At 36.3% G+C, this 26,708-nt stretch overlaps 1 protein-coding gene across 3 annotated transcripts in view; it reads right to left on the bottom strand.

Annotated features, from left to right (window-relative positions):
• LOC102441782 (UDP-glucuronosyltransferase 2A1) overlaps positions 1–26,708 on the bottom strand; it is a 43,443-nt gene that overhangs the window by 11,412 nt on the left and 5,323 nt on the right. Inside the window, exon 1 of one of the 3 annotated variants that reach the window (XM_014468335.2) lies at positions 18,511–19,246. The exons of 1 other annotated variant lie outside the window; for it this stretch is intronic. In XM_014468335.2, coding sequence (XP_014323821.2) covers positions 18,511–19,240 — 730 coding nt within the window. In that variant the 5' untranslated portion in view covers positions 19,241–19,246. Of the gene's footprint in view, positions 1–5,919; positions 6,644–18,510; positions 19,247–26,708 lie in introns of those variants that run through there. One more of the 3 variants, XM_006102973.3, reaches the window with a different exon arrangement.

The following is a 26,708-nucleotide window of genomic DNA, read 5'->3' as shown; positions in this document are numbered from 1 at the left end:
AACTGCCAGAGGAGCAACCACAGCCTGAGGAGCCACTGCCACCCAAGGAGCAGCCCCTGAACGACTCATAATTACCATGGCAAATGTTCAGGACAAAGAGAGAATTTTAAAGGCTGCAAGAGAGAGACGAAAAGTTACATACAAGGGATCTCCCATTAGATTATCAACAAAAACACATCAGGCCAGAAAAGAATGGACGGAAATTTACAAAGTGATGCAAAGCAAAGGACTGAATCCAAGAATACTCTATCCAGCAAGGCTATCATTCAAAATTGAAGGGGAAATAAGAAGCTTCACAGACAAAAAAAGGCTAAGGGAGTTTATCACCACCAAGCCAGCAATGCAAGAAATGCTAAAGGGACTGGTGTAAAAAGAAGAAATAAAAAGCTCAGAAAGAAAACAGCCACAAAAAATAGAAATGGCTACAAACAAATACCTTTCTATAATAACTTTAAACGTAAATGGACTAAATGCTCCAATCAAAAGACATCAAGTGGCTGAATGGATAAAAAAAAATGACCCATACATTTGCTGTCTACAAGAGACCCACCTCAGAATAAGGGACTCACACAGACTGAAAGTGAAGGGATGGGAAAATATCTTTCAGGCAAATGGAAATGAAAAAAAAAGCTGGGGTAGCAATACTTATATCAGACAAAATAGACCTCAAAGTGAAGGCCATAACAAGAGATAAGGGAGGCCACTTCATAATACTAAAGGGATCAATACAACAAGAGGATATAACCCTGATAAACATATATGCACCCAATGCAGGAGCACCCAAATACATAAAAATACTGCTGGAAGATATCAAGGGAGAGATCGACAAAAATACAATCATAGTAGGCAACTTTAATACACCACTGACATCACTGGATAAATCCTCTTGACAAAAAATTGGCAAAGAAACAGCAATCCTAAATGACATACTAGATCAGATGGACTTAATTGACATCTTCAGAACATTTCTCCCCAAAGCCACGAAATATATGTTCTTCTCAAGTGCTCATGGGACATATTCAAAAATAGACCACATATTGGGTCACAAACAAAGTCTCCCCAAATTCAAGAAGATTGAATTCATACCAAGCATCTTCTCAGACCACGATGGCATAATATTAGAAATGAACTACAAAAAAAACAACCCAAAATACTCAAACACTTGGAAGCTGAATAGCATGTTATTAAATATTGATTGGGTTACCAATGAGATCAAAGAAGAAATTAAAAACATCCTGGAAACTAATGACAATGAAAACACAACAATCCAAAACCTATGGGACGCAATGAAAGCAGTCCTGAGAGGGAAGTTTATAGCTCTACAGGCCTATCTCAAAAGGCAAGAAAAAATGGTAGTAAATCATCTAAATCTACATCTCAAAGAATTAGAAAGAGAGCAACAAGAAAAGCCCAGAGTGAGCCCAAGGAAGGAGATAATAAAGATTAGAGCAGAAATAAATGACATAGAGACCAATAAAACAATACATGAAATCAATGAAACCAAGAGCTGGTTCTTTGAAAGGATAAACAAGATTGATGAACCTCTAGCCAGGCTCACCAAGAAGCAAAGAGGGAGGACCCAAATAAACAAATTCAGAAATGATAGAGGCAAAATAACAACAGACCCCACTGAAATACAAATGATTGTTAAAAAATACTATGGACAACTCTACTCCCACAAATTAGACAACCTGGAGGAAATGGACATATTCCTAGAAAAATATAACATTCCAAAACTCAATCAGGAAGAATCTAAAAATCTTAACAGGCCAATAACTATGGAAGAAATTGAAGCAGTTATCCAAAGCTTCCAGCAAACAAAAGCCCAGGACCAGATGGCTTCACAGGGGAGTTTTACCAAACATTCAAGGAAGAACTAAAACCTATCCTCCTCAGACTACTACAAAAAATTCAAGAGGAAGGAACACTTCCAAGCTCATTCTATGAAGCCAGCATCACCCTAATACCAAAACCAGGTAAAGACAACACAATGAAAGAGAATTACAGGCCAATATCCCTCATGAGCATAGATGCCAAAATCCTCAACAAAATCTTAGCAAATCGGGTCCAGCAGTACATCAGAAAGATCATACACCATGACCAAGTAAGATTTATCCCAGGGTTGCAAGGATGGTACAATATCCGCAAATCAATAAACGTGATACATCACATAAACAAATTGAAAGAAAAAAACCACATGGTCATATCAATTGATGCAGAAAAAGCATTTGACAAAATTCAATACCCATTTTTGATAAAAACTCTCAGCAAGGTGGGAGTAGAAGGATCATACCTCAACATAATAAAAGCCATATATGACAAACCCACAGCCAACATCATACTCAATGGACAAAAACTAACACCATTTCCCCTAAGAACAGGAGCAAGACAGGGATGCCCACTCTCACCACTCCTGTTCGACATAGTACTGGAAGTATTAGCCATTGCAATTAGGCAAGAAGAAGAAATAAAAGGCATCCAAATTGGAAAAGAAGAAGTAAAACTGTCCTTATTTGCAGATGATATGATATTATACATAAAAAACCCTAAAGATTCCATCAAAAAACTATTAGACTTAATAAATGAATTTGACAATGTAGCAGGATACAAAATTAACGCCAAGAAATCTATGGCATTTCTATACACCAATAGTGAACTAGCAGAAACAGAGACTAAAAAAACAATCCCATTTACCATCGCACCAAAAAAATTAAGCTACCTAGGAATAAACTTAACGAAAGAGGTAAAAGACCTCTACTCAGAAAACTACAGGACGTTGAAAAAAGAGATAGAGGAAGACATAAAGAGATGGAAGAACATACCATGTTCTTGGATTGGTAGAATCAACATCATTAAAATGTCCATACTACCCAAAGCAATCTATAAATTCAACGCACTTCCCATTAAAATACCAATGGCATATTTCACAGACCTAAACGAACTCTCCAAAAATTCATCTGGAATAAAAAAAGACCCCGAATAGCTGCAGCGATCCTGAGAAAGAACAAAGTAGGTGGGATCTCAACACCAGATATCAAGCTGTATTACAAAGCCACTGTTCTCAAAACTGCCTGGTACTGGCACAAGAACAGACATATAGATCAATGGAATAGAATAGAGAGCCCAGAAATCGTCCCGAACCAATATGCTCAATTAATATTTGACAAAGGAGGCAAGAACATACAATGGAGTCAAGATAGTCTCTTCAATAAATGGTGTTGGGAAAATTGGACAGATACATGCAAGAAAATGAAACTAGACCACCAACTTACACCATACACAAAAATAAACTCAAAATGGATAAAGGACTTAAATATATGACAGGAAACCATAAAAAATACTAGAAGAATCCAAAGGCAACAAAATCTCAGATATATGCCTAAGCAATTTCTTCACTGATACAGCTCCTAGGGCATTGGAAACTAAAGAGAAAATGAACAAATGGGACTACATCAAAATAAAAAGCTTCTGCACAGCAAAAGAAACCATCAACAAAACAACAAGAAAGCCCACTGCATGGGAGAACATATTTGCCAATGTTATCACCTATAAGGGTTTAATCTCCAACATTTATAGGGAACTCATACAACTTAACAAAAGGAAGATAAACAATCCAATCAAAAAATGGGCAAAGGACCTAAATAGACACTTTTCAAAAGAGAACATTCAGAAAGTCAAGAGACATATGAAAACATGCTCAAAGTCACTAATCATCCGAGAGATGCAAATCAAAACAACAATGAGGTACCATCTCACACCTGTCAGAATGGCTATCATCAACAAATCAACAAATGACAAGTGCTGGAGAGGATGTGGAGAAAAAGGAACACTCGTGCACTGCTGGTGGGAATGCAGACTGGTACAGCCACTATGGAAGACAGTATGGAATTTCCTCAAAAAACTAAAAATGGAACTCCCATTTGACCCTGTGATCCCACTTCTAGGAATATATCCCAAGAAACCAGAAACACCAATCAGAAAGGATATATGCACCCCTATGTTCATAGCAACACAATTCACCATAGCTAAGATCTGGAAATAGCCTAAGTGCCCATCAGTAGATGAATGTATTAGAAAACTTTGGTACATCTACACGATGAAATACTATGCTGCTGTAAAAAAGAAGGAACTCTTATCATTTGCAACAGCATGGATGGAACTGGAGAGCATTATGCTAAGTGAAATAAGCAAGTCAATGAAGGAAAAATACCACATGATCTCACTCATTTATGGATAATAAAGACCATTATAAACTTATGAACAAAAATAGATATAGAGGCAGAGCTGCCTCGAACAAACTGTCAAACTACAGCGGGAAGGCTGGGAGGGTTGGGGAGGAGGAGGGGGGGTAAGTGATCAACCGAAGGACTTGTATGCATGCATATAAGCATACAATGGACATAAGACACTGCGGGGTAGGGGAGGCCAGGGGATTGTCAAGGGTGGGAAAAAAAGGAAATATATGTAATACTCTTTGTAATACTTTAAGCAATAAAATAATTTTAAAAATTAACAAAGTCCAGCTTATTCATTGTCTTTCATGGATTTTACCTTTGATGTTGTAGCTAAAAAGTTCTTGCCATACCCAAGATCATCTAGGTTTTCTCCTACATTTCCTAGGAGTTTTATAGTTTTGAATTTTACATTTCTATGGATACTTCACTTTTGAGTTAAATTTTGTGAAGCTTAAAAGGTTTGTGTTTATATTTATTTATTTTTTGCATGTGGATGTCCAGTTGTTCCAGCATTACTTTTAAAAAGACAGTCTATCTATTGTATTGCCTTTGTTTCTTTGACAATGATTAATTGACTGTCTTGTGTGTGTGTTTTTATTCCATAGATCTCTTCTGTTTCATTGATCTTTTTGTCTATTCTCTTGCTAATACCACACTGTCTTGATTACTCTAGTTTTATAATATGCCTTGACTCCAACTTTGTTTTTCGCTTTAAACATTGTGTTGGCTGTTCAGAATATTTTGCCTTGCCATTAAACTTTAGAGTCAGTTTGTTAATGTCCATGTAATAACTTGCTAGAATTTATATCAGGATTTTATCGATTCTTGGATCAAGTTGGGAGGAACTGACATATTGACAATTTTGAGTCTTTCTGTCCATGGGCATGGAATATCTGTCCATTTACTTAGTGTTTTAATTTCGCTCATCAGAGTTTTATAGTTTTCCTCATATAGATCTTTATTTTATTTTGGGGGCACTATTATAAATGATAGTGTTTGTAATTTCAAATTTCAATTGTTCATTATTGGTGTATAGGAAAGTGATTGAGTTTCCCATGTTAATCTCGTATACTGTATCCTTGCTATGATTTCTTATTAGTTCCAGAAAGGTTTTTTTTGTACATTCTTTCATATTTTCTACATAAAGTCACGTGTCTCTTAATGATGGGAATATGTTCTGAGAATTGTATAGTTAGGCTATTACTCATTGTGTGAACACCATAGAGCATACTTACACAAATTTATTTATATGCACCAATACTGTAGGCAGTTGTATCAAGGGCAATACATGCATGGAACATTGTCTTGGAAATTTTATGTCTCCCATCTAAGTGTGATTCCCTTAATACTTTAGTGTTAAGTTTTTAAATGTTATATAAATACAAGTATAGATTTGGAGTGACATTAATTACTATGTTTCATATTTTGTTTTGATAGCCATCTATTAAATATCAAAGTATCTTACAAAATGACTAGATGACTATAAAGAAAAAAGTAACCATAGCAAAATATTTCTCACTTCTCCTCCCCCGTTAATGCTTCTAACAGTTTATTGCTATAAATTATAGACTTTTAAATAGAAACTCAAGTTTTAAAATATAGTCCTTTTGTTTTCCTAGACTATTCTTAAACTTCCCAAGTTTCTTTTAATAACTACTTTAGAATGAAAAGCATAACCTCTTACCTAATGCTTCACTGTAAAACTGGTCCCAAAGCTGAATATCGTATGGCTCGAGCCAGAAGTCAAAGAAAAGGGAAAGCATTACATTTTTTACTCTCTCCAGGAAGGTCATTCTGTCTGTAAGTCCCCCCATGACAACAGGGACATAGGAAGGTGGAGCTGGGAGTTTCCCACAGTATTTCTCCACAGTGCCACCCATAAAGAACCTCAGTGTGTACACGAAAGGGACTTCCAGCAACTCAGCAATCAGCTCTCCACAGGGCACCACGGGGTCTATAACCATTACATCGTAGTTGGTTTCCCGGAGTTTCTTCATGATTGCCTGGTTGTAGACTACACTCTCACACAGAAGTTTTAAATGTCCAGTTACTTGAAGAATAAATTCTTGCATTTTTCTTGCTGACTGCCAGCGTGACATTGTTGGCATGACATTAGTAGCTAAATCTAAGAAGTCATTTAGTATCTTTGTAGTAAAATCTCCATCCTGAGGTATAGGGATCACCTCAAAGTTCAGTGTGGAAGGCTTACTGTAGTCAATGATGAGCGAGTCTGGAGAAACCAACACAGTCACCTCATGCCCCCTGTCTGTGAGATTCTCCAGAATGATCTTTAGATTGAGCCAATGGCTCATGTCACAGGGCCACACCAGGACCTTCCCACAGGATCCAGAGCCAGTGCAGCAGAGGTGCAGCAGCAGAACCGCTGAAATCCACTTCTCAGACAGCATGGCAGAGTTCTTTCACCCACTGCGCTGCTGCGGGTGAATATTTGCTGGGCACAGAGGTGAAGTGGCAATTTAAACATAAAGTTAAAAATTAATTGCTCTGGTGACTGACAGATGCACAGAACTTTGTCAGTGTTGTTGACTGGGCCCACTACTACATGATACTTGTTCAGGAGAAGATCTGAAATATTTAAATATTTTGGAGGCAATGTTTGCAGTATTCTAGCAGTTTGCTTTAATTATATTAAAATAGAAAAATATTTTTAATTGGCAATTTTTAAAATATAGTAGAGTAACCCATTTTTTGGATCTAGTAAATAACATGGTATATCTTATGGAACAAGATGATTGATAATTTGGGGAAACATACAGTATAGGTTTTGTCAGAAAGATAATTACATGCTGGTATTGCTGGTATGTGGATAAGACATATAGTATGTAATAACAGGAGGAATATACTAAATATAGTGTTTCAGGGCACCAGAAGAAGCTGTCACTCCACTGTGAAGAAAATTAGACAGAGGTTCAGGTTGGAGGAGGCACTTCAGCTGAGCCCAGATGGCAGGGTGAGAGAAGGGTTCTGAAGGTAAATGGAGGAAAAGAATGACTATAGGGAAATCATGGCCACTTAAGTGAACATCACTTCAGTATGTTTAGAGTTGAGGTTAACACAGAGCAGTGCAGAAAAAAAAACACATTAATTTTTTTCCAAATTGAATTTATTGGAGTGACATTGGTTCATACAATTACATAGGTTTCAGGTATACGATTCTATAGCACAGTATCTGTATATATTGTATTATGTGTTCACCACCCTAAGTCAAATCTCCTTCCATCTTCATCTATCCCCTTTTTACCCTCTTCTACCTCCCTCCACCTACCTTTTCCTCTGATAATCACCATACTGTGAGCTTTCTCTTTTTTGCTTAATCCCTTTAGCTTTATCACCCAGTCCCTCAAAACTCTCCCCCCTCTACAACTGTTAGTATGTTTTCTGTGTCTATAAGCTTCTTTCTATTTTGTTTGTTTGGTTATTTGTTCATTAGATTTCAATGTAAGTAAAATCATATGGTACTTGTCTTTTTCTGACTGGCTTATTTCAATGAGCATAATATTCTTCAGGTACATCTATACTGTCACAAAAGTTAGGATTTTCTTCTTCTTCTTCTTCTCCTTTTTTTTCCTTTCTTTTCTTTCTTTCTTTCTTTTTTTTACAACTGAGTAATGTTCCATTGTATAATGCACCACAGATTTTTATTTACTCATCTACTGATGGGCACTTGGGCTGCTTCCAAATCTTGGCTATTAAAATAATATCCGATTGAAAATAGGGGTGCATATATTCTTTCAAATGAGTGTTTCTGGATTCTTTGGATATATACCTAGAAGTGAATCACTGGGTCATAAGTTTAATTTTTAATGTTTTTGTTGAAACTCCATATTGTTTTCCACAGTAGCTGTACCAATCTGCATTCCCACCAACAGTCATGAGGGCTCTTTTCTTCACATGCTCGCCAACATGCTGTTTGTTGATTTATTGAAGATAGCTCTTCTGACAGGTATGAGGCGATATCTCATTGTGGTTTTAATTTGCATTTGCTTGATGATTAGTGATGTTGACCATATCTTGGCCATTTGTGTGTCATCTTTGGAGAAGTGTCTCTTCAGGTCCTTTGCCCATTTTCTAATTGGATTGTTTGTTTTTGGTGTTGAGTTTTGTAAGTTCTTCATAAATTTTTATGATAATGACTCTAGCAAAATCATGAAACACTAAAGAAGGAGTAGCTATGGGAAGAGTTTTTGACCTGCAGTGTGTGAGTTAGTGACTGCACAAGACTGTGGAGATACCAATTTGACCCATGAACACTTCCATTTCAGGAGAGAGGGAGGGTGGCAAATTTAGAAACATAGATTTTTGTATCCATCCATCCATCCATCCATCCATCCATCCATCCATCCACCCATCCATCCATTCAAATTGTCTCCAAATCCTTGAATATGTCATTCCTTCAAGAAGCAATTTTAGCATAAGTATTTTCCAGATTCTATACAATGCACAAGAAATAAAGAGATAAGTAAGATACAATTCCAATTCAAAAGGAGTTTACAGATTATTGCAGAAAATGAGTCAGTTAAGCCAACACTTATTGTACACCGATAAGGGAGATGGATCTTAGGTGGTAAGGGTGAACTGAGGAGGGACAAAGCTTATGAAGGAAGTTGTTTGGTGGAGGAAGGAAATGAAGAAATAATACTTTAAGTCTCTAAGTATGATATTTAGCTGGTTGAAAAGTATCATTTGGAAGTAAAGGATAATATTAATAATTCTGTGTTCTAAGTGTGGCATAGTTATATCCAGGGTTATATTCAATTATAAAATCATATTCAATTAGTTAATTTGAAAGAGACATATTATTGAAATTTCAAATTCCTTGAGAATGTTTCTATTATATTGAAAAACAAAAATCCAGAGTAGATTTGTTTAGAAGTTCCAAAGATAAATCTAGGGTCAGGAATTGGGGAGATTTACTCTTTTGCACAATTAGGCGTTGCATAAGTTCTGTTGGTAACTGGTAGAAAGCAGAGTCCAAACAAGCCTCAGAAACAGGAAGACAGGACAGGGCTATAAATCCACTATAAGAACGTTGAGGTTATGTTATAATCTTAGAGGATGAAAGTCCTTTTATACAAGATAAGTAACCCAGAAATGATAAAAAAAAGGACTGATAAACTTATCTACTCACTATATAACAAGGTTCATGATACATTATAAACAGCACAAACAAAGCTGGAGAAGAACAATGACATATAAATACAGCTCAGATATTGACCTCAAAATAAATGTATTATTGGATAAATATCTAAGTTACTTTATTATATAAGAAAACTAAGAACTCAGGTTTCCTAGAGAATCCCTTTGCATAAATTTAGAGCTATAGACATGTTTTTATGTCCAATAGAAATATTTAAAATTCTGGATGAAATACAAAATTGCTAAGAAAGTAAAAAAATCATAGTTATTAAACAAAGTAAAAACAGGAATTCTGACGTACAAACTTTTACCAAAAGAGGACTTGTTTCATTGAATAATACACAGTGTGTATCAGGAGTGAGAGAGTAGGGAAATCTGAACGCTTACCAGTCTCCCCAGCCCACACATACGTTCATGTAATGCTAGATTCCCAAGGTCAGTCCTCACCTGTACAGATGAATTCCTTAACACAGACGTTACAGCGAGGAAAATCTCTGGGTTTCACTTGCATTCCTTCCTAAGAATCCTTAGCACCGTCAGCTATCATGGATTTCCAATTCACAGTCAAACTAGAAAAGCCTCTTTGAAGAAATTCTGACCCTGGGCTTCAAAGACTTCTCCCAGAAAAAGTTCCAAGTTGAATAAGCAGCTCCCTTTTACAAGGAAACAGGGCTTCATAACTGAGAACCAACATAGCGACAGGCATCGGAAATACAATCAATTGAAATATTATTTGCAAGGTTCTAGTTAGTCAAAGGTTGAAGTAGTTCATTACTGGAGTATTATTAGATAATATAATATATTTTTCCTAGAAAAATTTTTTTTCTAGAAGGTAATCTTTTAAATGGTACTTTGAAAGATGTTGGGAATATAGATATTTGATCCTTTTGGCTTTTCAGAAATATTTTTAAAAGTAACAGTTTTCCTGAAGACAGAAAAATGATGTATATTGAAAGTGCATATATTGATAATATACATAGTAGAGATGGGACATGCTACACCTATAAAAGTGAACTACAGAGAGAAATTTTTCCCAAGAGAAAATTTCTCTATTCCCCAAGAGAAATCTGGGTCTAATATTTATAGGCCCAGATATTAATCTGCAAAATGTGTTGGAAAGAACAACATTTTTCTGTATAATAAAACGGGTGTCCAACAACTTTGACATATAATGGATCAAGGCTGATGTATAAATGGATTTACCAGACTTCTTTGGATCTGGCTAGCCATGCTAATACTGAGAGTTTTTCCAAGCTGGATGTTATATTGTCCAGTAGCTTGATGTTAGTCCAGGTGGGAGAACTTACACCCACAAGTAGAGGTAAATGCTACCAAAGTGTTATTTTACTCTTTTGTTAAACATTGATAGCATGTCACTGGATACTAAAGTGCAGAAAAGAGAGTGCATAAATAGAGGAGAAAGAAAGGTAGAGTTCTAGGATTTAACAAATAGAGTAAGTCAAAACTAGAAGTCTTTTTATTCGTTTTCCATCATTGAATGGGAGACCACCCAAAATCTTAGTGTCTTATAACAATACATTTCTATTTAGCTCATGGTTCTGCTCAAAATTATGATGTACATTAAGCAGAGCTGTTCAGGGCTGATCTAGTTCATGGTCATATAAATATGGGCCAGCTGATCATAGACGACAGCAGTTAGCAAAAGGCTAGCTGATTTTATAGGACATCAATTATATGTTTTGCAGTAGTCTGGTTAACATCTTTGTGGGTGAATATCTTGAGGCTATGTATCCCTCACCATTTAACCTTAACTTATGCCAGTTAAGTTAAATCACAAAACAAAAGGTTCACAAAGCAGCGAGAATAAGATTATACATTCCCAGAACATCAGATTACACATTCTTCTCCAGGGTACGTGGAACATTCTCAAGGATAGAGCATATACTGGGTCACAAAACTAGCCTCACCACTCTAGAGGCCTGGTGCATGAAATTCGTGAGTGGGTATGGTCCCTAGGCCTGGCCTGCGATCAAGGCCATCTTCCCCAGCTGCCAGTAGCTGGCCCCACTCCCTGCTGCCACCTACCCCTGGTTCCTGTTCACCATCAGGTGAACAGAGCCTGCTGGCCAGGGGAGGGACCCAGTGTTCGGCTGTTTCCGCCCGCTCGCCAGCCCCAACCCCGCCGTGGGTCGCCCTTTGTGTGTAGGATGACCAGTGAGGGAGGGGCCTTGGCCTGGCACTGGCCCCTTCCCCCACCATCCACCCCCGATTGCCCATTGCCATTGGGTGATGGGAGCCTGCCGACAGGGGAAAGGCACCGAAAGGTGGTCAGTGTGCCTCATAGTGACTGGTCATGTGGTCATTCTGGTTGTTCTGCTGTTAGGGTCAATTTGCATATTGCCCTTTTATTACATAGGATAGTCTGGAAGTTCTAGCCAGAGCAATCAGACAAAATAAATAAATAAAAGTTATCCAAATTGGGAAGTAAAAGTGTCACCTTTTGCAGATGACATGATTCTATATATAGAATACCCTAAACACCAAAAATCTATTAGAAACAATAAACAAATACAATAAAGTTGCAGGATACAAAATCAATATACAAAAATCCACTGCTTTCCTATATACTAACAACTAAACTTCAGAAAAATAAATGAAAAAACAGCAACTTCTTTTGCAATTGCAACCAAAAGAGTAAAATACCTAGGAATAAACTTAACAAAGGATATGAAAGACCTGCAATATACTGAAGACTATGAAGCATTATTAAAAGAGGTTGAAAAAGACACAACAAAAAAGAAAGATATTTCATATTCATACTTAAAATGGCCATATTAGTCAAAGCAATATACAGATTTAATGAAATCTCCATTAAAATTCCAGTGTCATTTAAAAAAAAATAGAACAAAACGTCATCAGATTTGTATGCAACCACAAAAGACCCTAAATAGCCAAAATAGAAATCCTGGGAAAAAAAAAGAATAAAGCTGGAGGTATCATACTACCTGGCTTCAAATTATACTACAAAGCTATAATAATAAAACAACATGTTATTGGCAGAAAAACAGACACACAGATCAATAGAATAAAATTGAGAGCCCAGAAATAAAATCACAGGTATATGGGCAAATAACTTTTGACAGAGGAGCCAAGAACACACAATGGAGAAAAGAAAGCCTCTTCAATAAATGGTGCTGGGACAATTGGAAAGCCAAATGCAAAAGAATGAAATGATTACAGTTTGTACCCATGTACAAAAATTAATTCAGAACGAATCAAAGATGTACATATAAGATCTGAAATAATAAAGTGCATAGAAAAAAAACATAGTACTTATGGACCTTGGTCATAGAGCACATTTTATGAATTTGACCCCAAAGGGAAGTAAAGGCAAAAATGAATAAATGGGATTATATCAAACTTAAAAGCTTCTGCAGAGCAAAAGAAACTGACAACAAAACAAAAAGGTAACTGAAAAATAGGAGATGATATTTGCAAACAACAGTTTTGACAAAGGATTAATATCCAAAATATATACAATTAAATGAGTCCTCACTTAACATCATCAGTAGGTTTTTGGAAACTGTAAGTTTAATTGCAATGATGTATAATTAAACCAATTTTACCATAGGCTAATTGACATAAAAAGTAGTTCTATGCATATTTCTGATCACAGAAACATCAAAAACTTACAAATGAAGACCCAAAATGCTTCTAATATTACATATTGAGTTAAATGTGAGCTATATGCATATTTAAGAATGATTAATAAAAGCAAGTAAGTTAATTATTTTCAACCTACTTATTCCAGCTCAGGGTCATGGTGGCTGGGGCTCACCCCAGCAGCTCAGGGAACAGGGCAGGAACCCACCCACTCTGGACAAAGGAGGCCACTCCATCAGAGGATGCACACACACACACACACACACACACACACACACTCACACACCTCATTTCGACTGGGACAATTAATTCACCTAATGTGCACATCTTTGGTGCAAACAGCGACCCCTGCTGAGAATGTATAATTTTTTTTCTCTCATCGATTATGACAAAACAAAATTGAATGAAACATTACTCAAGAACCTGCTGTATTTCTAAATTGCTGTGGCAATGTAAACAGGCAGGAGAGGCCAAAAGCACTTGGGTGTGGGCCTTTCATGCTTTTCCTGAGGATGCAACCTTGTATAAGGCAGAGCAAAGTTCTGTACCCAGGACCAACCATGCACTCCTCTATGAAAACTCAGACAGTTCGTACCAAAATATTTAAAAAGATTTTAAACTTGCAAAACAAACTGTGTCACAAGAATGTCACAGCAGTATCCTCAAGAAAGATGGATGCGAGAATTCTCACAGGACACACCAGATCACCACGCATAAGGGCCTTGCTTCTTTCTCTTCCTTATGCATGACTTCTAAAATTAAAATTAAAATTCTGGACATTCTCAAGCGGCTTACTCTTGGGAACCATACGTTTCTTTATGTAGAAAATTAACTATTTCTAGGTTCTTATCTTGTTCAATGACATATTTCGTGAGGACAGCAACTAATCTTTCTGAGTTTCTAATGCATTGTGTCTAAAAGGCATATAATGATCATTCTTAGATGTTTTGTTGTGGATTAGCAACATCTGCAATGTAACTATCAAAGTGCTTGGTAGCAAGCAGGTGTTAACAATAAAGATGGTACAGTTAGCAAAGCCATTAATTACCTGCAAAATCACTGAATAATTAGTGCAATATGAGAGATTCTTGATGGATCACAAACTGAACATGAATGACAATGTAATTATGTAACTTTTACAATTAAAATGATTAAAGGATGCATTAAAAAGCCAAAAAAATAAAAACAGAAGTGAATAAGAATGAAAACTAAGATATTAGTTTTCAGGAGTTACTCAGTATCTGAAAAAGTCTGGAGAGTAGCCTTCATTAGAGAAGGAACCAAGAAACTGATAGTCACAGAGGTATATACCTTTGTCAAAATAATCCACACTGTAAACTTTATGTAATTTTTTTAGCCATAGATCAATTATCCCTTAATAATAAAAAAAAATGGGATGACACTATACATCAACAGCATGGTTACATTTTAAAAAAAGAAAAAAATCTAAATGTTGGTAAGAATGGAGAAAAAGTGGAATTCCAGTGGATCACTGGTAGGGTTATTAATTGATACAAGCACTTGTGAAACTAGATTTTAGCAGTACCTACTGAAGCTAAACATCGGCATATGCTATGGCCTAGCAATTTCACTCTTATAAATAAATAAACCCAGCAGTATGGCACATGTATATTTATAAAAAACATGTACAAGAATGTTTATAGCATTATTTATCATAAATAGCTAACACCAGATAGTCTACATGTGCATCAACAGTAGAATGTATAAGTAAAATGTGGTGTATTAATTCAATAGAATCTATATAACTGTGAGAATTAACAAATTATAATTACATGCAACAAATATAATAAACAAATATATTATTATATTTGCTACAATTAGACAAATATAGTAAACATGATGTTAAATAAAAGAAGCATCATGGGACTTAGAATGGGAGTACATAATGTGTGGTTCATTAATACAAAATTTAAAATCAGGCAAAATTACTCTATGGTGTTAGAAGTCAAGAAAGTGTTCAAACTTAGATGGGGATGGGGACTGTAGGGGCTGGTATGAACAATGAAGAGGAGTTATGGGTTGTAACAATATTTTGTTTCTGGATTTGGGTGCTGGTTGCATGGGTGGGTTCACATTGTGAAACTTCAATGAGTTGTAAATGTTCAATTTATGTTTTACTTCAAAAGAAAGTTTACAGAAAATGTAAGAACACCTCACAGCACTGATCACAGCAAAGCTGTACATGAGAAAGAATTAGAAGACTCATGTGACAGAAGATGAACAGAGAGATCCAAGTTTTCCAGAAAAAAAAAGGATGGGAGGTCAGGAATGGGCCTTAGAATGGGAGTGGGACACGTTAAAAACCAACAAACAAAATACTGGGCTCCAAAAGGGAGCGAGAGATTGCATATACGTAAAAAATGTTGGGAGTAATCTAGCCCAGTTCAAGGCAAGTGGGTTTGGGGGAAAATTTTCAGAGGCTTTTTTGTTTCCATGGGCTGGAATAGGTAGCATTACTTCTAGGAAACTTATCTAACATAGATGGAAAGAGAGGCCAGCATAGAGCCAACATGGTACTGACAGGTAAAAGTAAGCTACACTGGCCAAGTAGTGCATAAGTTAGTACTGGCCTTTCTGCTCTCCTGATCTGCAGTGCACTTGGGAAGAGAGAAGACTGGGAAACCAAGACACAGGCAAAGTGGGGCCATCCAAGTTGCCTTACCTGTTTAGCTATTTTCACTACAGTGTTCAAGCCCTTGCCTTACTATAGGTACAGCAAAGGCTAGTCCCAAATCCTACGCACATAAGAATTATCTATATGGTGTGTGGGATATCTCTCAATTCAAGGGTCAGGGGAGAGATCAGTGCAATCTGAAAGTGCACCATGGAACACTGCACCTGGGTGAGATTTATCAATAGATTCATTCCTGGAAATGAATAGCAGTGATGTCATATTTTGTAAACATGCCTGTTCCATTAAGTGTTAGAAGCATATTCAAAATTGAGTTGATGATCATTTTTATTTGCTTCCTCAATAAGATTTAGGACCTCTTCCCTGATAAATAAAACAGGATTTTTTAACTACTGCAGTTAGATATTTCCTTATTATTTCCTTCTCTTTCCTTCAATATAGATATTTGGGATTTTTTTTCTTTACCACTGTTAATCATACTGTTTTTCTGGTTTATTTTCCCCACAGAACTGAAGCACAACTATTGAAATGAAAATTGCACGGAAATTTTGCATGTTATTAAATCTCCTGTATTCAAAGATAATATTAAATATCAGGTAATCACCCTCCATTTCATGATCAGTTTACAGTTACCAGGTGTCATTAATACTTTAAAAATATAATTGAAAACAAAATACAAATTGGATTATGCCAGTTCTCGCTGACAATATAATTCAAATAGTTTTAGTAACATGAGGAGCATGAAGGATTTAAGTAAATAACACACTGAATTTCTCAACCTGTGGGATTTCTGAAATAGATTGTCCTGTGGAAATGAGAAGTTGGGAACATGCTTTCTCACACATTATATAATTTGTTCTGGCCTTGCCTGAGATCACACAGTTAGCAGGTTGAACTTGAACTAAGAATCTTATGTGCTTTTCAAGACCCTTCACAACCTTACTGTTTGTAATCCCATTATTTCAGGTATTTAGACAATTAGCTTATTCAGTACCTACAATAGTCAGTATGTGATACATATATGGGTAGTGATAATTATTATTGAACACATTTTGGATGTCTTAGAAAATAATCATGTGACTAACATCTAAATTTACAGAAGAATACATTTTTGAGGCATATGAAATTTGGAATTAAGAAATAAAGAAAATATAGTTAAGATGAATTGTAAAAAATATTAAAACAAAATTTTACTTTCAAAATTCTAATTACCATATCTTCAAGAGTATATGAAAATTTTAGTTAACTTGCATATGTCTTATTTATATGTATGACATGTTCAATATTCTCCCTCTAGAGTCTAGACCAATTCTGTGAAGAATTTCAAAAGTTTAAGTGATGGAAAATTGGGTGAAGAATATTCTAACATCAAGGAAAGAAAAAATACACATATGCAAATCCTACTTGTGATGGATACGATTAATGTTAAATTACAGTAAAAATGTTACTGCCTGTATGGCTTACACAGGTCTTTGTACTTGTTCTTATCTATGCCTGAGAGCTTTTCCTCCAGGGAGCCTTTTGGCTGTCACCCTCACTGCCCTTGGGTCTTTGTTCAAAGGTCACCCTTTCATTAGAGACCTTTCCTGACTATCCTATTTAAAAGTGGAATCCTACACCCAGAACAATCCAGTTTTTTTTTAAGTCTGCCATAGAGCATATATTATACTTTAATATTCTATATATTTTGCCTATTTATTTTGTTTATCATTTGTCTTCTCTTACTAGAATATAAGCTTATGGGGATAGAGATTTTGATTTGTTTGCTAACTCTTGTATTCCTAGTACACAGAAAAATTTTAGAAACTGTGTTGTTGTTCAATAAATACTTTTTTACATAAAGAAAGCAAGCTGGAAAGGAAGAAAAGATGGAAGGAAGGAAGGAAGGAAGGAAGGAAGGAAGGAAGGAAGGAAGGAAGGAAGGAAGGAAGGAAGGAAAGAAGGAGGGATAGAAGGGATGGAAGGGAAGGAAGGGGGAGTAAATGAAGTCAGGAAAAAAATGAAGAGAGGGAGAGAGAAAGGAAAAGAAATCAAGGAAGAGAGGAAGGCCAAAAGTTGTGTAACATAACCATCTTTTGAATATGGCCTTTGTAAGAAAGTACCATTGATGGAATCAACTATCAATTCCTGCTGTTAATTAATACCTTGAATACTATTGCTAGAGGGAGGAAAATGCAGGGAAGAAGAAATTAGAAAAATAAAGGAAAGAAGGCTAATAAAGAAAAGAAAGAGAAGTAAATAGGCAGTCAGAACTGGCCTTGACAGTTTGCATTATGTTGCTTGATCCTCATAAGGAATCTGCAAAGCAAGGAAAGCTGAGACTTGCCAAAGTATACTGAAAAATTAAGTCAAAGACACCGCTATCCCAAACACTCAGAGGACTCTAAGGATGGAGAAATAGTGAGAGGCAGAGAAGGGTATAAACTCAGGTTTCCCATGTTCAACCCAAGTTTTAAAAGTTTTCTGTAAAGAAAAGATTGAAGAACCAAGAAGGGAAAGTAAATCATGTATCACTTCAAAATGTTTGCCAAAGTATTTTCTGGCAGTGTCATAATTTATCCTAGTAAAGGTACTTCCATTGATATTTGAAGATTGATTTACACATTGAAAAGCTGTTTCTTTTCACAATATTATTTGCATTAATAGCATACTTATTAATACCACCATTTCATTCTTAAGGAATATATCCAAAAATAATGACCAGTGATTTGTATGAAGATATAATAAGTATATTTACTTCAGTTTGGCATATGCAGTGGGATGAATACCTTTTACTGTATTTACAAAAAGAATAAATAAGGTGTCAAGAGTCATTAATAAGTGGACATTGTAGAGACTTACCTAGAACTTTGCTGTAGTACACATTCCATTCTCCCCAGTAGGACTGAAATATATAGTCTTGCAGAGGATAAGATATGGCATTTTTAACCCTTTCACCAAAGGTCATCTGGTCAGTGAGCTCTGACAAGGCTGCGGGTACATAGGAGGCAGGTGCGGGGATTTTCCCACAGTGTCTCTCTACTGTTGAGGCTGGAGAGAACCTCAGTGTGTACATAAATGGAATTCCTAATTTCAGAGCAACCAGGTCCCCACAGATTGTTACTGGGTCGGCTACTAGCACATCAAAACTGCCTTTCTGAAGTCTTGACATTAACTTGGGGTTATTTAATACTCCATCACAGATTTGTATGTTAATTTGAAAAAAAGTATCTAGGAGTTTTCCTAGTTCTTTGTAGAAAGTCCAGAGTGTGAGAGGAGTTGGTCTATGATCTGTCCACAGCATAACCATATGTTCAATTAAGGAATCTATATTACTCTTCGTGAAGGAAACAGGTATCACCTCAAAATTCACAGGAGAATCAGGATTGGAGTTGATGAATAAAGTTGCTGATGAAGCCAGTACAGTCACATTGTGATTTCTTTGAGTTAACTCTTCTAGAATGATCTTAATATTTAACCAATGGCTACCATCTGTTGGCCAAATTAACACATTTCCACTTAAAATAATTTCAGTCAGAGTCAAATTAAAAACCAGCAGACAGACAAACTTCTTAGGCATGGTGATAGCCATTATGGAAACCAATCTACTGTAGTTCTTTTCAGATGAAAATAAATTTTGAGAGTATATTTATGTAAGTTTTTTTCCAAATAAAGTAATATTTTATGTAACAGCTACATTCATTCATAGGTCACTTGATCTACAGATGAAAAGGAAAACAATGTAATTAAAATTCTTATATGCATTAATATGATTATTTCAACAACAAAAACAAATTATGGTCCTACTTTAAAGAAAAAAAAGGCAAGCAGGTTATAAGCCTAGTATCTGTATACTCTGTGATAATAACTATTATTTATAAAATGTCTCTCCAATTTAATATATCTTTCCAAGATCAGGTTAAACGAAAAGTAGCACTTCTAATTGCTAAAGCCACTTGGTCAAAAACAGATATACCTTCAAATTGTATGTCTTTATTATAAGGTATTTTTACATGCAAAACAGATTAGCCATAGAAAATTTGCACCAATTAGAATGTTGTCCTTTAAATCAAGTTTTCATTTTAATTTCTATCTGTTTACTTTAAAGGGAATAAAATAGAAATAAAACTCATATTTAATCATATTTGGAATATAACACTTACTGAAGAACATTTAGTTCATCTGTATAAAATTACCCTAGAGTAAAATTTCTTAAACTGCCTATAATGCTATTTGTTTGAATTGAGAATCCTTAAAACAACATTTTTGTTTGGAAGTTCTTTCTTACATACTTTCCACCCAAAGACATGCCCTGACTTCAAGGTCTCTTCCTCCTGTGCTTCCAAAGCAGTGCCCAGGTCGGCTAGGATTTCCTCCTGCTGACTTGTTTTTCATTTATTTCTCATTGCCTCTAAGATTTGGAGGTAGCCTCAGAGGCCACAAAAGCCTGGAAACCAGCCTTCATACTGTTTTAGGAATATGAGTTTCAACTCCTTAGTGACTTTAAAGTTTTAGCCTCACATCAGGAATTCAATTTTATTTGGCCTTGATGGGCATTTAGTTAACTCTTTTGAATGCTTAACTTTACATGTATAGAGATTTATATATATAAACTGAGAATCTTTCTAGAGCTTTCATTTTAGCCCAGATCTGCCATCAAATGCTTCACCACTTTCTTGATTATAACCTCAGGCAAGTTACTCAGCTTTCTCGTTACAAAATGGGAGAGAATGATGGTGCCTATTTTCCTATAGTTGTGAAGACTGAATGAAATAATGCATGCAAATTATTCAGAACAGCATCTGTGTGCCATAAATGTTAGCTATATAGGATATTGTAGGAAGAGAATTTTACATTACAAATGACCAATTTAACCAGATCTCACACCTTTCATTCTTCTCACGGGGGTGCCCAAGTTTTGGTGCCAAGGGGAAGCAGCGTTTGCCACCCTAAAATATGCCTTTTGGGATATTAATAATTTTAAGCTGGATATTTTCAAGAAATGAAAAACTCAAGAAAGACCTTTGGCTTTCTTCCCAAGTGCCTAAAAGAATTAGATAGAGGACCTGTTCGAAGCACCCAGACATCATCACCAATAATTAGTTTACTATGACCAGTGTTTGGTAGACAGGGAGGAACCTAGCAAGGCACCTTTGATCAAAGTCTGCTCTGTGTCTTACTGTTCAAGATGGCCCAGCAAACATTTATTTACTGAAAAATTGCTTTTCTATCTCCATGTGAATTGCCTCCTACTCTCTCAAGTCCCAAACCACACCACCCTTTTCATCTTAGCTCAACATGGCTTGTGTGCCCAACTGCCTGATCTGTCCAGGGTCTCATATTCTATAGAACCTCTGTATGTACGTACATAATAATTTTGGTCATTTTCTACTCTTAATTTGTCTCGTGCTAATTTGATTATTAGTCCACCCTTTTATTTTGGTTACTTTGACCTTTTATTTTTAGGTTCATAATATGAAATTCAAGATTATACCCACAAAAATTATAACCTCCATTGTCTTTCCTTAAGTGGGAGAAAAACAAAAGAGTGACAGCTCTTTGGGAATTGTGCATGACCCAGAACAAATTCCGTCTTGGATGTCATGCCTGTGGCAGCTATCCAGCTCATGCATCATTGTGGAAAAGGTAATGCTACCAACAGTTATTTGAAAAGTTCTAAAAAATCAAGGTTAAGTTAAATTTAAAAATAGAGGAAGAAAGGAAAGAAGAAAGGAAGGAGGAGCACAATGGAAAGACTAGAGGAAAAGGGGGCGGGGAGAGAAAGAAAAAGAAAGATCCAAGCCAAAATATATTATTCATTAGGGAAAAGACTTTAATACATTTTTCTCCTTTAATATGTTCAGTGTAGCCCTGGCCAGGTGGTTCAGTTGGTTGGAGCATCGTCCTGTACACCAAAAGGTGGCAGGTTTGATTCCCTATCTGGACGCATGCAGGAGGCTAAAGATTGATGCTTCTGTCTTACATTGGTGTTCTCTCTCTCTCTATCCTTTTCTCTCTCTCTCTCTAAAAAGAAATCAATACATTTTTAAATAAATAAATAAAATGTTCACTCTACTGTAAATAAAACACTTTGGAAATATACAAACTCAAATTTGTTTAATTTCTATCACTTTATTTTATGTTAATTACCTGTGGTCTGACTATTTAGTTCAGATCTAAATATTTTGGTCATAATTATTTATTTTTTGAATATCTGTTTTTTTCTATTTAAATTAATATATTTTCAATGCAATTTATTGTTATTATAGATGGCATTCTCAGAAATCATTTAATTATTTATAATACTACATTAGATATTTATAAAATTTTCACATATAAAGATTACTCATGCAAATAAAAACCTGTTTGTTTTTATAGTGGCCAAAGTATAAAACTATCGGTAGCAATAGGTAATGTTTATGGATTATAAATATTTTTTCACTGTCATTAAAATGCCACATTATTCTTCCTTAAATGTTTCCCTAATTTTTGTGGCTTTTTTGTTGTTAATACAAACATAGAAACAAAATTTACCTGGTTCAACTTTAAACAAATATATTGAAATCTGAAGCAGGTATTTCTTTCTTTTAAAGAGAAGCTTTCTTAAAACTCAAAAACTATCCTCAGGCAAATTTCTCCAGGCAACAGAATCACCTGGAGATTTGTGCTTAAGGGACTAGCAAGTTCCCTAGTGATAACATGGCCCAATTAAATGCCAATCAGCAAACTAAAGTAGATGAGAAATAGAACTGCAGATTTCAAAGGCCAAATGCACTGAAAGGAAGAAGAAAGCACCCAAGAAAGTTTAAGCCAAAAGTATTCTAAATAATTGCTAGATTTGCACCTGAAATTTTAAAAGAAGAGAAAAAAATTTCTAGAAGCTTTGGTGTCAGAAAGACTTCAGTTTGAAAACTATTTTCTCAAACTGGTAGCTATATAATTTTATTTTAACATGTTTGATATTTCTAAGCCTCAACATTTTTATCTGTAATAGTAGTTTTTTTCTTCACAAATTTATTGCAAGGATAAAGAGATATAATACACATGAAGCACTTATCACAATGTCTATGGCACAGGATGAGATCAACAAATGTTAACTGCTATTACTAAAATGATATCCAGGAGTCTGAGCCAAATACCCATGACTTGAAATAAAAGAAGTAATTTGACATTATAATATCCAATTCCTAGCAATTATCAACGATTAAGGACTCGCTTTGAGGTTCTAATTGCATGACACTGCAGAAAACTAATCTTACAGAGTCTGTTTGTTTATTTACTCAAGTGTGACAGCCTGAGACCTGAGTGCATATGGATTCTTTGCAATGACTTTGATTAGAACAGTCAAGCTAAAGCAAAAGTAAATTCAAATTATAAGTTGGAAATGTTATTTTTACACATGGGTTCTATTTATCATTCATATTTATCACATGAACAAAGACTTGCACAAAAATAAATTACTCTGCGATGTCAGTGCTATTGCTTCTTACCTGGTATTAGGAGTATGAGTGTTCATGTCCCTGGGCATCAATAAGAATGTGTTTTAGTAAAACAAACTTAAATAGTCATGCTAAGTCAGAAAAGCATAATTTGATTAGAAACATGATATTATCAAAATCAGAGTGTTAGGGACATTTTTAGAAATCTTCATTACATTCCCATGAACAAATTGTTAAGGAGTATTAGTCTCCTGTGAAGACTTGAAGAATAGTGAGACCGAGTGGTTTTATTACCAGCATTAACTTACCAGCACAATACAATGGAACCTGTGATACTGAGACTGCCAGCATGGGGAAGGTTTATCTGGGGATAATCTCACCAGGATGAATAGGAGCAGTGTAACCATGATAGCCATTACTTCAAGGTTGAGAAGGAGCAATTGATAAAAGTTTAGATAATGAGATAAAAATGGGGACATATTTAGTGAGCAAAGAACTCTCCACTTACCTTCCTCTATTTTATGAACTGAGACACTGCACAGACTCCATGTCACTGTTAGTTTACTGCATGCATGAGGAGATTAAAGAGTTTTTGAAATATTAACAGCTTCATTGGCTCATATAATGACAATTTCGTCATCCTCTAATTTTCACTTTTAGCTCCATGATGTTGACTATTTACTGCTATCATCATAGGATAGTTTATATCCCTCATCATAGCTATGCTTATTCTCTCTGAATAACAGGATAAATAGGTCTCTGTTTACATTTCCAAGAGAAAATCCATTTTTTAATTAGGGGGCAACTATTTAACATATCTAGAGAAGGTGATGCAGCAACTAGAACTAACACTAAGACACTCCTTACCAATAAACTCATGCTTATATGGTCAATTCATTTATAAAAAAGGGTCTAAGAATATATAATGGTGAAAGGAAGTTTCTTTAATAAATGGTGTTGGGAAAAATGGACAACCATATGCAAAAGAATAAAACTGAACACTATCTTACACCAGACACAAAAATTTACTCAAAATGGATTAAAGACCTAATTATAAGACCTGAAACCATAAAATCCTTTGAAGAAAACATAGGCAGTAAGCTTCTTGACATTGGTCTTAATAATGACTTTTATGGGATTTGAAACCAAAAGCAAAGGCAATAAAAGCAAATATAAACAGTGGGACCACATAAATCTAAAGAAGCATCAGCACAACAAAGGAAACCACCAACAAATGAAAAGGCAACCTCCTGAATGGGAGAAAATGTTTGCCAATCATAAGTGTGATAAGGTGTTAATATGCAAAACATATAAACACTTATACAACTCATTAGCAAAAATATGTGGTAAAAAATGGGCAGAAGATTTGATACTTTTCTAAAGAAGATATACAAATGGCCAACTGGTACATGAAAAGGTGCTCAACATCACTAATCATCAGGGAAATGCAAATTAAAACCACATGAGATATCACCTCACACTTGTTATAAAATAGATAAGTGCTGATGAGAATATGGAGAAAAGAGAACCCCTGTGTACTGTTGGTCAGAATGTATATTGGTATAGCACTTTTGGAAGACAGTACAGTCGTGTACCACTTAAGGATGGGTATACATTCTGAAAAATGCATTGTAGGCAATTTTGTTGTTATGCAAATATCATAGAGTACATTTAAACAAACATAGATGGTGTAGCCTACTACACCCCTAGATTATACAGTATAGCCTATTGCTCCTAGGCTACAAGCGTATACAGCATGTTACTGAGTGAATACTGTAGGTAATTATAAAACAACTAGTAGCCCGGTGCATGAAATTCGTGCACATTGAAAGGGAATTAATTAGAGGAACCTAATTTGGACTCACTATCTAATATCAATAATATGTGAGTGTGAGGCAGTCTGCATTTCTGAAATTCAATGACATGAATTTTAGCTATTACTTTGCCAAATAAATGGAATTTACAGATATCATTTAAAAGAGCATTCAGCTTAATATTAAAAACTCTGGCTACCATGTTAGGTCTGTTTTCAACTTTTTGCCAGCGTTGTAAATTGTTTGCAATATCTGCCCATTTGGGGTTGCATGTCATGGTTATGAATAAATCAGGCTTGCCATACCTCATTACAATTGCCATAGCACCCTGATATCGCTGCTGCATATTTCTGGGACTACCCTCAAAAGATGATGGAAGTATTATTTTTCCAATCGGCATATTGTCCTTTTCATATCTAGATTTGAGATAATCCATCAAACCACTATATTTTTCAACTCTCAACTTAGATTGGTTTGCTTTGATGAAATTTATCTGATTGGTCTCCACTTTTGAATATGAATCCCTATAAACTGTTTAGTTAATTTTCCTGCATTTAAAATAAGTAGAAAGAGTATACTCTAAAATAACAAAAGTATAGCTGTGTAAATATATAAACCAGTAACAGAGTTCATTATTATCAAGTATCATGCATTGTACGTGTTTTTATGTGCTACACTTTTATGACTATCAGCACAGTATGACCACAAACACAGGAGTATTGCATTGCGTTACAATGTTACAGTATCTACTACTGTCATCACTAGAAAATGTTCAGCTCCATTATAATCTTATGAGACCACACTTATATATGTGGTTCATTGTTGATCAAAACTTTATTATGCACTACATGACTTTAAAGAGAATACTGAAAAGGTTAAAAATAGAACTCCATAACGATCCATCAATTCCACTTCTAGAGTATACTTCCAAAGAAAAGAAAATCAGTTTCAAAGAAATGTCTGGACCACTATGATCATAGCCTATTATTTACAACTAGAGGCCTGGTGCTCAAAAATTTGTGCACTCGGGGGGGAGAGGGGGTCCCTCAGCCCGGCCTGTGCCCTCTCGCAGTCTGGGACCCCTCAGGAGATAATGACCTGCTGGCTTAGGCCTGCTCCCCGGTGGCAGAGGGCAGGCCCAATCCCTAGGTGCAGCCCCTGGTCGGGCTCAGAGCAGGGCCGATTGGGGAGTTGGGGCGCTGCCCCCTGTCATGCACAGAGCAGGGCGGATCGGGAGGTTGCGATGCCACCCCTAGTCACGCTCAGGGTAGGGCCGATTGGGGGGTTGGGGCACCGCCACCTGTCACACTCAAGGAAGAGTGGATAGGGAGGTTGCGGCGCCACCCTCTGTCATGCACAGAGCAGGGCCGATCAGGGGGTTGAGGAGCTCCCCCCTGTCACGCACAGAGCAGGGCCCATCAGGGGGTTGGGGATCTCCCCCCTGTCACGCACAGAGCAGGGACAATCAGGGGGTTGAGGAGCTCCCCCCTGTCACGCACAGAGCAGGGCCGATCAGGGGGTTGAGGAGCTCCCCCCTGTCACTCACAGAGTAGGGCCAATAGGGGAGTTGGGGCACCGCCCCCCTGTCACACACAGAGCAGGGCCCATGGGGGGTGGGGGTGGGGGTTGGGGCACCGGACCCTGTCACACACACAGCAGGGCCGATCAGGGGGTTGGGCACTGCACCCTGTCACACACAGAGCAGGGCCGATCAGAGGGTTAGGGAGCTCCCCCTATCAGGCACAGAGCAGGGCTGAATCAGGGGGTTGGGGCGCTTTACCCTGTCATGAACAGAGCAGGCTGATCA

This window comes from Myotis lucifugus, unplaced genomic scaffold (assembly GCF_000147115.1).
Source record: "Myotis lucifugus unplaced genomic scaffold, Myoluc2.0 scaffold_449, whole genome shotgun sequence".
Lineage (NCBI taxonomy): Eukaryota > Metazoa > Chordata > Mammalia > Chiroptera > Vespertilionidae > Myotis > Myotis lucifugus.
The sequence above is the reverse complement of the archived record's forward strand: the minus strand, read 5'-3'. Positions and strand labels throughout refer to the sequence as shown.